The sequence below is a fragment of the Odocoileus virginianus genome, chromosome 14 (assembly GCF_023699985.2).
Source record: "Odocoileus virginianus isolate 20LAN1187 ecotype Illinois chromosome 14, Ovbor_1.2, whole genome shotgun sequence".
NCBI classification, from domain to species: Eukaryota; Metazoa; Chordata; class Mammalia; order Artiodactyla; family Cervidae; genus Odocoileus; species Odocoileus virginianus.
Genome location: NC_069687.1, coordinates 55,690,006 through 55,706,949, shown reverse-complemented (window position 1 = coordinate 55,706,949; position 16,944 = coordinate 55,690,006). Strand labels below are relative to the sequence as shown.

Genomic DNA, 16,944 nt, shown 5'->3' with positions numbered 1-16,944 from the left:
AACATGTATAAATTATGCATATATATATATAGACATATTTTATAAGTAATTTTAATTTAATAGTTTTTTTTCACCTCACATTTCACAACTTTGAAAAACTTGCACTTTATCACTGAATATTCCTTCACATAATTTTTACTGGCTATTTAAAAATATTCCATGAGATAGGTAAATCACAATTTAACGATTTCCTTATAGCTTTTATTTCTATTTTCCAATTCTTGTAAAAGTTGAAATAAGTATCTTCATCTATAAATTAGTGTCCTAATCTCTGACATTTTCCTTAGATTATCCAACTAGACTCAATACAGTGAACTGTAGGGACTAGTTGAACTTTTTAAAGACTGTTGGTACCCATTGATGCACTAATTTCCAGAAAGTTCATGTCAATTTAAACTCTTACCAGCAGCACATGAGCACCCATCTTAGCACACACCTGTCAGAATTGAATACTAATATGAAATAAATTACCAATTTTATAGGAAAAAGTTACATCAAGTTTTAATCTTTGTTCTTTTGGTATTAACAAAGCTGGATTTTGTCTCATTTATTTTTCATTGTTTTTATTTCTTTAGATAATGATTTGTTCATGTCTTACATCCAATTTTGTATCTAAAAATCAATAATCAACTGAAAATTAATGATTTTTGGGCTCTTTATATATTTAAGAACATATAATCCCATACTTAGTGCCATGACTGTAAAAAAAAAAATATTTTAGGGAAATGGGATTTGAATTTGAACAAGGGAAACAAATGTTTTTCATTCTGAAAAAATAAATTTACTTGTCTTATATTTATATGCAGATGCCAAAACTTTCAAAGTAAACCTTTATCTGGTAGTAGAGACTGGCATTCAGTTTATTCTTTAAACTGAAAACTCCACTTTTAAGTATGAAAGGGCTACCAAAATTTGTTTGGAATGGGGTTTGTTCTTTACAATTTGACTGAGACCAGCCTAAAGTTTTGGTTTTTCCTGTATGCCTTAGGGGAAGGAAAGCAGCCGCAAACATGACGGGGTTCATCCGTCTTTGGGATTCTTTCCATCCTTTACTAAATCATATCGGAGAGGACACAGAATCACAGCCACCCCTGGGGCTGCTGGAGCCCATGAGCTGTCTGAGCCTGAACCACTGCCATCCCTTCTAATACAGTTCAATTTTAAAGATAGAAAAATATCATATATATTGCATGAGATGAATATAAGAAAATGCTTAACATTTTTCATTAGAAAAGTTATGGCTGGAGTGTCATTAAGCTTTGTACAAATGTCCCTTTCTGCAAGTAGCATTGACATATATAGACTATCACGTGTAAAATACTTAGGGGCAAGATGCTAAAGACACAGGAAGCCCAGCCTGGCACCCTGTGATGTGATAACCTAAAGAGGTGGGGTGGGGGGAGGGGAGGGAGGCTCAGGAGGGAACGCATACATGTATGATTATTCACATTGTTGTACGGCAGAAACCAATACAAAACTGTAAAGCAATTTTCCACCAATTAATATATAAATAAAATTTTTAAACAGTGGGCTGTTTCAGGGGACAATTCACTTGACTTATGGAAATACACAAAGAGATAACCTCCCCAAGAGGAAATACAGACAGAAAAAAATGCAGAGTGCAAACATTTGGCTGAAAAAGTTAATGATGACAAAAATGGTAAGTAAATGACTGAAAAATAATTTTATGGGGAACAGGTGAGAACTGTGAAGCCTGCCACCTGGTGGATCCATCAGCTATAGCAAGTGCTGCCAGAACTGGCAATTTGTTTTACTGGGTCCTTTGACCTCAACAAATTCTTTTGAAGAAGGAACAATCTCTTATTAGAGAGATTCTGTGGCACTATTTCAAAAAACAACAACAATAAGATGGGGCCGGAAGACTGTCAAATGTTCTATTAAGTTAAGCATTACTTTAAACTGCTTGTGTGATTAGTGCATGGTGGGGAGGAAATTATTTTAAGCTGGCTGAACTGAATACAAAAGCAGAGGTCAGGCTACCCAGCCTCTGCTCAGTCTGACTCCACATTAGTTTATCATGTGGCCGTGGGTATCTCCCTGAGCTACACTGCTTTCACATTTCTTCCTCTGCAAAATACCCAAGGGGAGTGCATTCTTCCCATACCTGTGTCCTCGCCCCATTCACACTCTCCACCATCCAGCCCTAGTCATCTTGCATACTGCATCCCAGAAGCCATGAACTCAGGCTCCGGCCACACTGGTTTACTCAGGCACCTCAAGTACTTTGAACTTCCTGTTCTTGTGGTTTAAAGCATCATTTTATTGTGCCTAGACCATCCCACACTCCTTCCCTTACACTAACATCCACCCACCCTTCACAGCCCTGCACAGAAAACCCCCAGCTCTCCGCCTGTCCACTGTGGTGGAAAGCTCTCTCTCCTTCAGCACTTGGGCCCTATTTACAGACTATTCCTTTGGCTTGACACTCTGATTACAGCCTAGTACCGCCAATGTTTCTCCTGCGAACACTGGGCTGTAAGTTTCTGGCCACCAGACCTCATGGCCGGAGCACGGGGGTATGCTAGTTGAAAGCTCAGGCTCTGGAGCAGCACTGCTGGTATGCAAATCTTCTGCTATGTCCTAGCACAGAACCTTGGCTGCTTTGCTAACTTCTCCTTGCTTTAATTTCTTCATCTGTAAAATGGGGACATTTCTGTGCTAGCACCTGTGTACAGGCTATGAAGATGACCTGAGTTTATTCATGTAAAGTGCTCCTGACTACCTACTATTCACATGTGCCATCTGCTGTGTGACCCTTCCATACCTCGCACAACTTTGCACATTCTGGGGACCCAGTTAATATGTAAGAATGGTAATAATGATGCTCTTTTAGCCCCCATTTTAGTATCCAGAGGTTCCCCAGAGTTTAGGGAAAAGAAATACTGAGGCAGTGGCTGGGGTTATTTTAGCACTTCTCCTATGACTGGGCATTTAAACTAATGCTGTCCTAAGAAAGCAACCTGGCTGAACAGGGGGTTTCCTGCATTTGAGAGGCTCCACTAGGCAGGCAGTCATGTGAGCAGGGGTACGACTGGGTCCACGTGGTCTCCACACTCCACCACAGTGGGGAGAGAGAGAGTTCGGTGCTGGGGAAAGTTCTTTTAGGGAGCTACTTGTAATCTGGATGGAGGTGATTAACTCCCCGTGGCAGGAGAGGTTTGAGGCAACACTGAGGAAGCACATTTTCAGGGGTTCAAAGCCGATGGGGAACTGAACCGAGTAACTATGACTTTGCTTCTCTGTGCACGTAAGTTAGTGCTTTCACAGCAGGCTCACTGTGAAGTTGTGAGTTAGTGAGACCAAAAGTGAAGCCATGACACAGGGAATATGCTTAATGTGTTCACAATCCAAAGATAAATAAGTATTGCACACAGTGTTAGTCGCTTAGTTGTGTCTCTTTGTGATCCCATTTACTACAGCCCACCAGGCTCCTCTGTCTATGGAATTCTCCAGGCAAGAATACTGGGGTGGGTTGCCTTTCCCTTCTCCAGGGGATCTTTGCCACCCAGGGATTGAACTGGGGTCTCCTGCCCTGCAGACTGGATTCTTTACTATCCAAACCATCAGGGAAGCCCAGTATCGTACATGGATTTTTAAAAATATATACAGCCCTATGTGATGGCTCTTCCACCTTTTTCTAAGGATACCATGAGATTTTGTGAAGTAGTTTGCAAGTGTGAAACGTCGTATAGACAGCATGTGAGAATACCAGAATATAGCTACTACCCTGATGGTCTGCCGCTGATGGCACATGGGCGTCCAGGACTGGTACCAGTCACTTCATCCTCTGTCCAAGAATCACTATTCACACTTAGGAGACAGACGCATGATAACGCAGTTCCTTGGGAAGATAATTAAATCCCCTATATCCACTCTGTTTCCTTACATGGGTTGCTCTTTTGAGAACTTCCTTTATGAGCCAGAGGCAGGATCCTCTGCTTAGATGTGAGACAGCACGCCATGGTCCAGGAAGATGCCAAAGCTCTCCATTACAGCATGTTCATGGCCTTTCATGAACACAGGTCAACCAGATCCAGAAATGCAGACACTCCGTAAGCAGATGAGGACAAAATGTTATAAATGGGATTGACTGATTTTTCAGAGACCTTGCCAGAGATGATCAGGAGAAACATACATTCAAATTTCACAGAAGCAGGAAGAGACATTTTAAAATCCAGAATCATATGAAAATGTTTTATAAAATAAATTATGAAAGTGATCAAATATGTCTCAGCAAAATAAACAGAAGGCATATTTCCTAAAGATATGTATATTTCAGCTTATTATTTCTTCTTCTGGTTTTATGAGCAAATGTAAGAAATAATATAAAGATATACTGTGCCAGGACCTAAGATGTATGTAGCATAATACTGCTACAAAGAACGGAAGAGGTCAAACCTACTACCATTTAAAATCCATCTGACCATCTTTGAACCGCTGATGCCAAAACTTGGAAGACTTCTAGTCAGGTGAGTGACAACGAAAAGAAACTCACATATAAAACATAGCTTTATTATCTAAACAAAAGGGAGGTCCTAGAAAAGCTCAAGGAGCACTTGAGAGAGAGAAGTACCTCTCTGCCCACCTTTGTAGGCCCTACACCACTGGAAAGATATACAGGCTGGAATAGACAGAGCCTGGGCCCTTACCCACAAAGGGCCGATGTGAGCCAGCAATGGGGTATCCCTGGACCACTGGATCAGGTACTATGAGAAAAGAGGCTGGTCAGGCTCATAAATCTTTCATCTCTTCTTGAATTTTGTCTTGGGAAGTCTGAGGTCATTTCAGGGGACTCTCACAGGCAAGCACTCTCAAAGTCCACAATCCTGCTCTGCCTCCCATTTTGGGGGCACTTACTAGGAGACAATTGTTCCATGGCAGTTGGACAAGTAATATTATCAGAAACAGAGATGGTGAATGAAATGAAAAAAAAACTCAAGTCTTACCCATGTAGGTGCCAGAAATGCTACCTGTTTTGAAATGGCAACCCGCTCCAGAATTCCTGCCTGAAAAACCCCATGGCTGGAGGAGCCTGGTGGGCTATAGTCCAAAGGGTTGCAAAGAGTCGGACACGACTGGGCAACTAAGCACACGTGCACTCCTCCGGAGGCATGCTGCGACGTGCAGAGACCCCAGCCACCTCAGGGTTTTGCTCCCAGACGGAACAGCGTGTACATGAAGGCGTAACACAAGTGGCGGTATGGTGCCTGGCTCCTCCATGGTGACTTCTGGACAGCAGGCGAGGGAGAACCCGACTATTCACATTGTCTGAGTACCCGGCTGCAAAGCAGGCAGTGTGTGAACACGGGGGTGACGTGGGGAGCTTTAATAGCAGCTCCATGTCTCTCCTGCAGGGCTGCCATCAGACCTGCCGTGTTTTCGGCACGGCCACGGCTGGCTTCCCATACTGCCTATGGCTCTGCAACGTCCTCTCAATATTCATCCTACTCCTCCAGTGAGCAGTACTATGCATTTGTGAGAAGGTTGACTAGAGTTAAGGGGACCACCCGTAGATACGGAGGATAGCAAAGACACTCACCTACTCCCATGGGGCCTGAAGTCAAGATCAAAATTTCATTAATGCTGTGGACTGATCAATGGCAATAACTTCCCTACAATCTGCTACTTCACAACGGACCTTTGAATCTACATACTATTACTACTCTCGGAATCTGCGCCAGACCCTGAATCTTTTGAAGAATACACTTGTGTTGGCTGGGGGCTGACAAAAAGAAGGATGAAAGTCATTTATCAAAGGCTTAGTTACTTATCAAAGGCTTTGTACACCCACCTACCTGCACTAATTCCAAATTCCCAAGTTTCTTTCAAGTTTCAATTCAGTGTAACTTCTCTGTGATGACTCCCTATTCACAGAATATTCTCTGCAAAAGTATGGCATTTCTTCCCCCTGCTATGGCCCTGGCTAATCAGGTTGAACTTCATCTGCCTGCATACATCTCCTATATCTCTCACAGTCCTCAAGGTGAGAACTGTATCTTAATTTCCAATGTCTACCGTGTCTAGACATGTTACCAGTGTCTACCATGGCACCTGCCTAGCAAGTGCTCTAGAAACAATCTGAGTGGATGTTGTTTAAATGACACACATGTGTTTATGTTTTCTCAATAGGCTGCAGGCTATCTGAGGCGATGGCTCACATCTCTCTGAAAGCCCCTAGTAATCCCTCCCTGTGTTCACACACTGAGAGGTCATCTATAAATCTGCTGACATGTAAAATGACCCTACAATTAATGATTGTATTTTTTTTTTTTAATCACAGATAGGATTTTTTCCTTGAAAAAACTTAAACTCAAGACTCAGATTCATCTTTGTTTTCACCAGATCCATATTTGGAGCTATAACTTTATATTCTTTAGTTAGCAGTGGCAAAGCAAACTGCCCAACAGAAATGAGAGAATGAGTGTAGACCATCTCTCTTCATCACACTCATGCTCTTTGTGATCTTCCTACTCCATTGGCTTGAATCAGCTTAATTCCAAGTAGGGACTGATCTACATTGAGATTTATTTGTACAGGAGGGAAAGGTCTAATGATTGCTGGAATCCCTTCTTCCATTACCACCTATTTCTATCATTTATAGTGTATATTATATATTCGCAGCTCTAGCTTCCAAAGAAACCCAACTCTCGAATCAAGCTTCAGGTCTGACCTCACAGTTTAATACCACTGTCTTCTGCCATAATAGAATAAATTGTACTGAAAGTTGCTAAAGAAAATCGCACCAAGGATGGATGATTTCCAAACAGATTTTACTAAGTGTGATACATGAAACAAAGAGAACGCTATTTGTAATTCAGGATAAGAAGCAAAATTAAATTAGGAAGTGACTGTGCAGATACATGGAAGTGGATTTCATGATATAAAACCAAAAAAATTCATGTTCTTGCCTTTACCTTAAACAGACCAACGAATGTTTTCTCAGCAAAGAGAAGGAGTGTGTATGAATAGCCCATATAGAAGAACACTAGAACTTGAGTAAAGAACTTTTGGTGCTAGTTCTTTCTGGCTACCTGCTTCATCTAGATGGCCCTGACATCAAAAAGACAGTACCTTTAGCAGGAGCTCTATAACTTCTGTGTGGACAAGTCCATGCACTGGTTCTCCATTGATATGCGTGATCAGATCCCCAGCCTTCAGTCCTGCCTGGCAAGCTGGACTTCCTTCTTCTACATTCTAAAATTCAACAGCAGAAGATATATTAGTGAACAAACAAGTGACAATCCTGACACCTACTGTTCTTTTGCAGCACAATATTCTGAGTTCATCAACAAATGATTCTGTGATTCTAAGAGGAAACCAGTAAAATATGGTTCACTATTTTTGTTCTGCCATCCTCCTAAAATAGGGTAATTCCTATGGTTCCTTAAGCAATATTTCAGGTGACCTAAGAAAGTATTTTAGAAAAGAAGAAGGCCAGGTGGAAAAAAAACTAAGAAAAGAAGGATAAAAATAGGATTATTTTGTACTATTTCTACAAGCTTGGTATAAAGAGTGGATAATCAGATTTGAAGACTAACAAAATTATTAAAAAGAATTAACTTTTGCTAAATTCAGTCCTACCACACAGATAAAGGGCAAGAGTATGATGCAGGCCCCAAAGGCCAGCTTAACAGGAAACTCATTTGCTGTTAACTATGCCTCAGCTGATGTATTCATTCTCTAGTTTGCTGGGAATGAAAACTGGCCAGAAAGACAGCCTTACCCAAACGATGTGATGCACTGTGTAAATGTCGCTGTCTCCCACATACACCCGGATAGCTCGAATGGTGAAACCATAGTTCTTCCCTAAACTGTGGATCACAATGGGCTGGTGCGGACTGGCAGAAGCTCCTGAAGAATCTCGGCTGGGAGAGGAATCCCTTGAGGAAGAAGGGTCCGAGGACAGGGAATGGGGAGACATCGGACTTCCCAGTGGAGAAACAGCAAACATATCTGCAACAAAGAAGCCAGTCATCAAAGCTTGACCAACTGAGCCACCAGGGAAGCCACATTATTGAACGATTACTGGCTGAATAATCTGAATCAGGAAAACACTGTAATGTTAACTTTCCGATAAAAGAGTCATTCCTTTTACTGTGATTAGGACTGACTGTCTTCATGTATTACCTGTGGTTCTAGCAAGGTTTCTGAGAGGATAATGCAGGTGGATAGAGAAATTTTAAGAAAAACTCACTTCATATTCTTCAACACCATTTCTATCTTGTTTTCCTTGTTTTGTGAACAAACACACTTTTTATTTATAGTTCTTATCACTGTTTCATCTATGTGAATCTAAACAAATCCTAACTGGTCATATGAAATTGTGCACGCACACCTGTCTGTGTGCTGTGCATGAAAAAGAATCATCTGCAAAACGATGCTGTGGTTTAAATATGAGCTCAGCAAGGGGCAGGCTACAAAAGGCCAGTGCTATTGAAGACTCCCAGGGTGCAGTGAGTAACACCGTGGCCACAGCAAGCTGAAAGTATCCAGACTATCTTCTGTCGTAATTCTTGGGATGTGTGTGTGCTCAGTCGTGTCCGACTGGTTCCGACCCCATGAACTGCAGTCTGCCAGGCTCCTCTGTCCATGGGATTATCCAGGCAAGAATCTTACATCTGTCCAAAGGAGAACAATTAGCTAAATGTATCACTGTCCAGGCTCCTTCACTGACTTCATGTGGCATCTTGACACTTTTGTCCTGGCTACCCTCTGTCTCATCCAAAGGCCAGGTGAACAGATCCACACTGATGGGCAGGGAACTTCAAAACATGCAAAGGTAGGAAGAAGACAGAGTGGACACACAGATCCAAACTGCTAAGAAAGCCATGCCCCTGACTCTTTTCCTCAATACAGCTTTCCTTATCTCCCCAAACAATAACTGACCCCTGTTCACCACGATGTGGGCTTTCTTACCAGCTCTCAAAGTGGACTGGACCACATTCCACTTACCGACCACACTGGAGCCATTGCCTTCTGGTTGTGACTAGTCATTCAGACTAGGGTGCTTGTTTTAAGGTGCTATAAGGACATCTCCCAGAAAACGGAACATGCTACAGTGAGCACTATCCCCTCAATGAACATTTCTTTCTGCACAAATTTGAAATTTCAAAAATGTAAACAATCCCTTTTATACATGGTTTGTATTCTTCCAACTGCAAGCCATCTGCAATGTAATTTGACTGCCACTTCCATTCTTTTACTGTCAGCTGAGTGATAAGTCACAACCACCAGGGTGTGTATTTTCATCTCAGCCAGTGAAATTACACCAGGCTTTGTGATTAGTAGAGGCAAAACTAGGTTGTGGAAAAATGCTGCAATTCAACAAAATCATAATTAAGCCCAGTTTTTTAAATATAGGGAAGAAAATGACTGGGCTACCAGTAGGAGGAAGCATAACCCAACAGACAAGGCTGGTAAAACTTGCAATTTCAGTGCTGTCTGTGATACTCTCTGCATCCCCAGAAATGAAAAACGTATGTTCTCTGTATTGATTTCCTCATTAATTAGATGAGAAAAACTATACTTAGCTTTCTGACACAGATGCTGTAAACAGCTCTGTAAAGGATATAAATGATGCATGGTCTAGGGAAGAAAAATTATTCAGAAGAGGGAAATTTATCACTTAACTTGGGGAGAGGAGAAAAGAAAAAGAAAGAAAACAAAAGAAATAAGCCTTTGTGGGAAGGGATCCTGCCTCATCTCCTGCTGCCGAAAGAAGTGTGAAGGAATAGGTCACGTTTGTCTTCTGGGAGCCCTGGAGGCCCTCCAGGGGGTCACTTAGGAGGGCTGTGCCCGGGCACCACCCATGACTGGGTCAAGCATCGCAGCCAGCATGCCACACTGGGGACGGGGGGGCGGGGGGGGGGGGGGCACATGCACAAGTCACACAATTTCATGCGAGTCAATGTCTCTCTACCTCCTGGGATCATGAGGGACAGAGCACTGGCAGAAAGGGACTTTGTGACTTTCCCCGAGATTTTCTTTTTCTCTGTGCTTTCTAATCGCTGCCGAGCCATGTGAGAAGCGGGTTCACTGGAGGGCTTTGAGGCATTATCTGTACTGTCCACACACTCGCTTCGTCCATTTATCTGATCCAAGTGCTCTGAAAAACTGCCAACTGCACAAAGAAGAAGGGATAAACATTTCAGGAGAATCTGGGATAGGAGAGCTGGGGAGGAGGGAGGAGACAGAGGGAAGGATAAACACTGGGAAACAGAGGCCCATGTGGTGTCAGGCAAACATGGGAATCACGCAACTGGTTCGAGAAAGGTGAGTCGGAGGAGGGAGAACGAAAGAGCTGTCCATCCAGATTTCATTCTCCCTGTACACAGGTCCACTAGTTCTTAGTCGACTCCATTTAACTAGAAGAACAATTGCATTTTAGAATCATTTACAACTCTCACAGAGACAATTCTTCCTCCTGACCCCACTGTGAAAGGCCATGAACCAAACATCACCTTACGAACCCCATGACTGCCCACAGCATACTACAATCAGCCTATGATACCAGTGATCAGCATTAGCAAGGCAGTTAATACTGGTTTTTGCTAAGTGGACATTATTTAGTCACTTCACAGAGACTTATGCCCCTGTCATCCCCTACCATCTTTCCAAGACACACCTCACACTAGGCTCAGGATGTAACTTCCATAAAAGCATCTAAAGTGTCACCTTTGACCTCCCACACCTCCTTTGACTCTAAGCTCCTCGTAAGTTTCACAAGCCAAGACAGTTTCTTTCACTACATGCTGCGTTACCCAATGGCTTGCTACGTCTTCTTGGCTTTAGTCTTGACACAGCCATATGCTGACCTGGCCTGAAATTCCTGGACCAGTGAGAAGATCTGTCCCCCTCTAAGCCAGCTATGTCTTATTTTTAATTTATTACCTTGAATATAAACCGGAAGGGTTTTTTTAAGTTAAAAAATTAGGACTTCCCTCAGCAGACTAATGTGAGAGAATATGCCACCATATAGAACAATGCAGAAATGGAATATCACTGATACCAGTCTGGTAAGTGCACATGCCCAGAATAAAGACAGTTCTCTCTTGTCAGAAGTGACATATTGAAAAAAAAGTCACATGACCATCTCTTTCCGTTTCTCCTATTCTTTCTTTCACGGTCTATCAGTTTTGGGTATTTTTTCCTTTCTTTTTTCTTATCAATGATACTACATATTTGTCGTCCAGAAAAAAACAATGCTTATCTCCCTTGTCTTTCTACATGCTATATTAGAAGCCCCCTGTGCTTTAAAAATCATCAGCGCTATCATCACATGAAGATATGCAATCCACAGAGAGAATTTAATACCATTATAAATGATCCTTTGGAAGACCAGCCAGCACATTTTCAAGTGCTGACCATGACATTCTTTGCCGAGAAAAGAGGCTTAATTGGATTTAACTAACATTTCTGTTACAGTGCTAGACTCACAACGGTACAGCTGAAGTTTGGTCCTAGTTCACAGAGGTGACGCGACCCCACAGGCGTGGTCCACACTGAGGAACGCCTAGGACCCCGGACAGTGGGGCTTGCGAACAGCACAGTTCACAGCCAGCCAGGCGCTGCAGGCAGAGGAGAAGATTCGCAGTCCTCTGTGTGACCACAATCTGACCTACCAAAGAAGATACTCAAGGCAAATAACAACCCTCTTTCCACTTGCATATGCTAAACTCAACTCCATTTAACAGTGTATCTATCCTATTCACTCTAAATATAAGGACATTAACTGCTGAGGGACTAGGCAAAAATTGCTTAAAAATTAAATCTCACCTCAAAAACCTTCAGCTTGCTCTGGGATAAGTTACACGCTCATTTCTTTCTCATTCGGTTTGTATGGGATCATTGACAAATGTAAACTGGAAAGCTGAATCTCTTCATGATGAATAATTTGTTGGATGCATTCGAGCACTACACCTAAGTGTTCAGGACTTTTGCTTCTCACTGATTCAAATACACTGTAGTCGAGAAAAGGAAACAGATACAAACCTGGACTTCCCTAAACGCTGGAGTGTGAATATACGCCGTTCTCTTTTATCATCCCCCTGCCTGCCTCTGCCATCTCATTTCATAACACTGTGTATAAACGTGTGAGTCTTTCCTGCCAAGGGTGGATAATGTCACTTTAATGTTCTGTAAATGTCAAGGGTTCTTTCTTTTTGATGGTGGAGCAATATAAAAATCAACAAATTTAATTTTACTACAGTCACGGTTTTCAGATTTCCTAATTACCCTTGGCTATGAGCGAATCAGCTCATCTCTCTATTCTGTACGGCCCCCAAGGTCTTTGATTATTTTTAGTGTGTGTCTGAGGGAGACAGAGAGAAAGGTGGTTTGAATCTATTAATCAAAATGCACGGCAGGACAGAGACAGATTTTTTTTTTAATTATGAAAGTAATCAATCAAATGCTTAGACACCATTCCCTTCCCTCTACCTCGTAACTTTCTGATAGTCAGTAGGCAGAAGAGTCCAAGAGATCATAAACAATTCATCATATTAAGAATAACTGAAATAGAGGCAACTCTATTCAGAGTAAATAATAAACTAAGAAACACATGAGAACTTAGTAACCAGAAATATAAAGCACTTGACATATCCACATTTGATTCGATACCAAGATGAACAGGAATCTTAGGCTACTAGCTTGTTTTTACACACTTCTTCATTGCTATTATCTTGGCTCTACCAAGTTAGGACATGTGGAATTATCCCACACGGAAATAGAACTGAGAGGAAAAGAGAGAAGGGAGAAACCCAACATTATTTTTCCCGTGATCAACTATCAGCTCACATGAAGCTCCACAGAAGCAGACTTTTTAATGAGGCGGAAATAAACCCTGTTTGCAAAATTTATTATTTTGAAATGATTCAAAACAAAACAAAATTATACACTGAATATTCAGTTAGTTTAAAAAAAAAGTTCATGATAATCATTCATGGTTATCAATATAGCATACTGGATACGGCTTAATGAAAACATTTATTATAGCAACCTTAAGCCATACCCATATTTTTATTTTTTGAAAGCATAAATGCACATTGCTCTGTGGAAGGATGTGCTATGCATAACATTTCTATAAACCAAATGATACCTGAAATGCGCCTCAAGGGCTTGCTCTGAGGGAAGCGCAAGTCCAATCATTTAATGAGGACACCTCTGTGATTAAGGGCCCCAAGTTATCCACGATACATTGCTGCTGCTGCTGCTGCTGCTAAGTCACGTCAGTCGTGTCCGACTCTGTGCAACCCCATAGACGGCAGCCCACCAGGCTCCCCCATCCCTGGGATTCTCCAGGCAAGAACACTGGAGTGGGTTGCCACTGCCTTCTCCAATGCATGAAAGGGAAAAGTGAAAGTGAAGTCGCTCAGTCGTGTCCGACTCTCTGCGACCCCATGGACCACAGCCCACCAGGCTCCTCCATCCATGGGATTTTCCAGGCAAGAGTACTGGAGAGGGGTGCCATTGCCTTCTCCACCATGACACATTAGGCATTCTAAAAACCTGTGGAGACACTGCTCCTCTGGTCAGGAAGGTTTACTTCACACAAAAGTAACATTAATAATTCTCCCAGGAAAGGCCTATGCCCCTGGACTGCTTTGCACACACCAGACTATGTCTCAGAAGTGTCTTCACCAGTTACCTAGAAGCTGGAAACCTGTGTGCAGTGGAGTGGTTTCACAGGCACACAAGGTATCAGTTTGAACTGTGTCTCTGACTCCCCTCTCCCCTCTCGGCATGAGAATTTTGCTGCATTGACTGAGGGTTTAGAGTGGAGACTATTTGGTGACTGGGTATAATGTGGCCCCACAACAAAAACCAGCTCCTTCAAGGAAACAACCACCCATTTGAACACCAGAGCGAAAACTGGCTTACACTATACAGATGGTGATTTAAAGTGCTATTGAGGGTCCTGCTGACCATTTGACAGGGTTGCTTACTCATCACTTTGAGTTAGATGCAACTCCACAAGACCTTTGCTGTGCCTTTGGCTCCACAATGAAGAACAAGCTCCCTTAACTGCGTTCTGAAGACCATCCAAGGGCGCTGCTGAAACCCATCAGAGGACGTGAAGGCTTCAGGTGAAGCAAGAAAGACTGGCTGTACAGCCCTGCACTAAGGAGAGAGCTGAGATGTCTGATCTCAGCTCTGAGGAGCCCATCGCCTAAGGAGTGGGGCTGTAAGAGAGTCTAGCAACACAAAACGCCCATCATCACTGCCTGGTCCAAAGCCAGGCCTGGGACTCTGCGCGCCGCAGTCAACCTGGCAGGTGATGCTGGGATGGCAGGGGCCAGCCCACGGCCTACCTGACAGAGTGGAGCTGCTGATGGTGCTGGCCGGGGTGGTGACCTCGGGCTCCTCCTGAGCACTCTCTGCCGGGGGGAGGGCTGGCTTTTCCGGCTCCTCGTGCAGCTCTCTGGGGTGGGGAGCAGCCCCATCATGTTCTGCCTCTGCTGAAACAGCCAGCTTGGGAAGCAGCCCAGAACCGAGTCTATGTCTGTTGCTTTCGGTATCCGAAGAGTTGGATGTGGATAACTGTTGCCTTAATTAAACACAAAAACAAAGTCACATATCTACAGACACTATGAAATTGTGTGCAAGGTGAATTTTAGGGGGAAAAAAAAAGCAGGTAAAAATGGAACTGATAGCGCCTAACTGACACACGTTGAGGGCAGTGACTTCTAAACTGTGCCAGACCAGAGGTATCCCCAGGAACTGGTCGGAAATGCATACTCTTGGGGCTTCCCTTGTGGTCCAGCAGTAAGAATTCACCTGCCAGTGCAGGGGAAACAGGTTTGATCCCTGGGAAGGTCCGACATGCTGTGGAGCAACCAAGGCCATGTGCCACGAGTACTGAGCCCATGCAGAGCCCGCGAGTCGCAACTAGTGAGCCCCCGCATCGCAACTAGTGAGCCCCGCACGGCGACCGGAGAGCAGCCCCCTCTCATGGCAACTGGGGAAAGCCGTGCAGCAGCAAAGACCCAGCTCAGTTAGAAACACGTAAACGAAAAAAATGCAAGAGGGTGTAAAACTGTATTTTTACAAAAAAGGAAAGAGAAATATACATCCTCAGCCCCCATCTCAGACCTCCTGGGTCAGCACTTTGCTTCCACAGGCCCTCCAGGAGATTCGGATGCACGGTCGCGTTTAAGAACCACTGCCCTAGTAGCTGCTGTTTACAGTGCTTCTCAACAAGCATTTCACATACATTTCAGAATACTCTGAACTCCAGCTTAACGTTTCCGTGGATGGCAAAGTTGTGCATTTAGTTTTGTCCCCAGGGTCTTCCTTTTCTTCTCCTGAATTCTGAGTACCTCGATCCATACTGCTGAAAACCTGCAAGGCAAAGAATCAGTGCTTATTAATATCTTCTGGAAAGGGCTTGTCAGAAGAAAAAAAAAAAGTCCTAGGAGAACAACCTGAGAGTATGACTAAGGTCTGAATTGGGGCCATGTTATTCAGAAGGTACTTTCCAAAGCTATTTACTTGAGTCCTGAGGTGAGTGGCCAACTGTACAATTTTATTTCCTTTTGGAGTGGGGAGCTATGAATTCATCACATTCCCACCACATCTCACTATGGACTTTGTATCTGCAAACAAAATCCATACATGCATTGGGGTTTCCAGGCCTGGGATCAACACACGCATTAGATTACATTTAACCATGAAGTCAATCAGAAAAAGCAAATCACAGAGAAAAGATTTAATGGCCCCCAGTCAGGGGCAGGAAGTAGAAAAATGAATTGGCATTGAGAGGGAAGAGAAGAATACATTGCCTGTTTCAAGACCCGTCACGGGGAGATGCAGCGTGTACTTGGTGAGGAGTCAGAGGTATTTGTTTGGCTTATAAATCACATATACCAACAGGCAGCCTCATATATTGATACTGGGGTTTCTGAAGGGGATCATAGCTTAAGCAAACTGAGGTCTCTGCTGTACCACGGGCAAGATGGAAGCGAAAACAGAGAGCTGAGAGTCCAACCCAGGAAGCACTCGCTACACCCAAGCCAGCCACCTGCTGCTCTCATGGGGATGGCCCTTATAGCTCCCATAATCTCCTGGGATTAGGAGGAAGGGAGCAAAAGAACAGGAGACAGCAGAGAGGGAGCAGGGTAGGGGATGGCTTTGATGGGCCAGAGAACAGGTACTGGGAAAGCCTGAACTCTGTCATCCGCTTCTTTCCTGGCTCTGGCCTAGACCTGGGCCTCCCCTCCAGGGAAATCCCTACCTCTCTGTGTCACTCCTATAACTGGGGAGGGCAGTGTCGGCCAATCTGCAGAGCACTCTGGGTAGTCACTTAGAAAAAGCTACGGAACACTTTAAATCATTCATTGCTATAGAAAAGCTACACAATAATGATGCAAAATGCCACGGCAACAGAAAATACATCTTGAGTGAAAACAGCAAAAGGAAGGTAGGGTGCCCTCTAGGTTCATTTCTATCTTCCTAGGGCCCTGTTCATCTCAGGACTATCAGGTGTGTCTTTGGTTTGTCTGTCTTTTAAATATTCCCACTACCAGTCAAAAAACACCTTTCTCCAACACTGATTTTATCTTCTACTATTTCCAAAATTCTAGCTTGTCTGGCCTGCTGCCCCTTTAATATATCTTACACTTTCTATCACTGATTAAGAGACTGTCTCATTTCACAATCAACTGTCTCCAAGTGCCTGGGCTTATATCAAGGACTAAGCCTTCTCCTTTGAGTTGTATCCGTGGGATACTAGGAGAAGGCTCTGCACACAATGAGCTCAAAATTCTTCTTATAAAAGCAATGGGAGGATGCCTCCATAGCTCAGCAAGAGCTAGACCAGGGTCCACATGGAGATGGGATCAGACACTCCCCAAAGAGAAACCGTGAGTGCAAGTCTGCCTCCAAGAAAAAGGATATTAATCTGTGGAGCTGGAACAGAGAAACCTA

At 43.4% G+C, this 16,944-nt stretch overlaps 1 protein-coding gene across 15 annotated transcripts in view; it reads right to left on the bottom strand.

Annotated features, from left to right (window-relative positions):
• MAST4 (microtubule associated serine/threonine kinase family member 4) overlaps positions 1–16,944 on the bottom strand; it is a 610,376-nt gene that overhangs the window by 12,844 nt on the left and 580,588 nt on the right. For 12 of the 15 annotated variants that reach the window (XM_070476769.1, XM_070476765.1, XM_070476766.1 and 9 more), the window contains 5 exons: positions 15,233–15,360; positions 14,331–14,566; positions 9,941–10,141; positions 7,745–7,974; positions 7,093–7,215 (listed from right to left, as the gene is read on the bottom strand). In XM_070476769.1, the coding sequence (XP_070332870.1) occupies positions 7,093–7,215; positions 7,745–7,974; positions 9,941–10,141; positions 14,331–14,566; positions 15,233–15,360 (918 nt within the window). The remainder of the gene's footprint in view (positions 1–7,092; positions 7,216–7,744; positions 7,975–9,940; positions 10,142–14,330; positions 14,567–15,232; positions 15,361–16,944) is intronic. The other 3 variants (XM_070476768.1, XM_070476771.1, XM_020878302.2) reach the window with 1 other exon arrangement.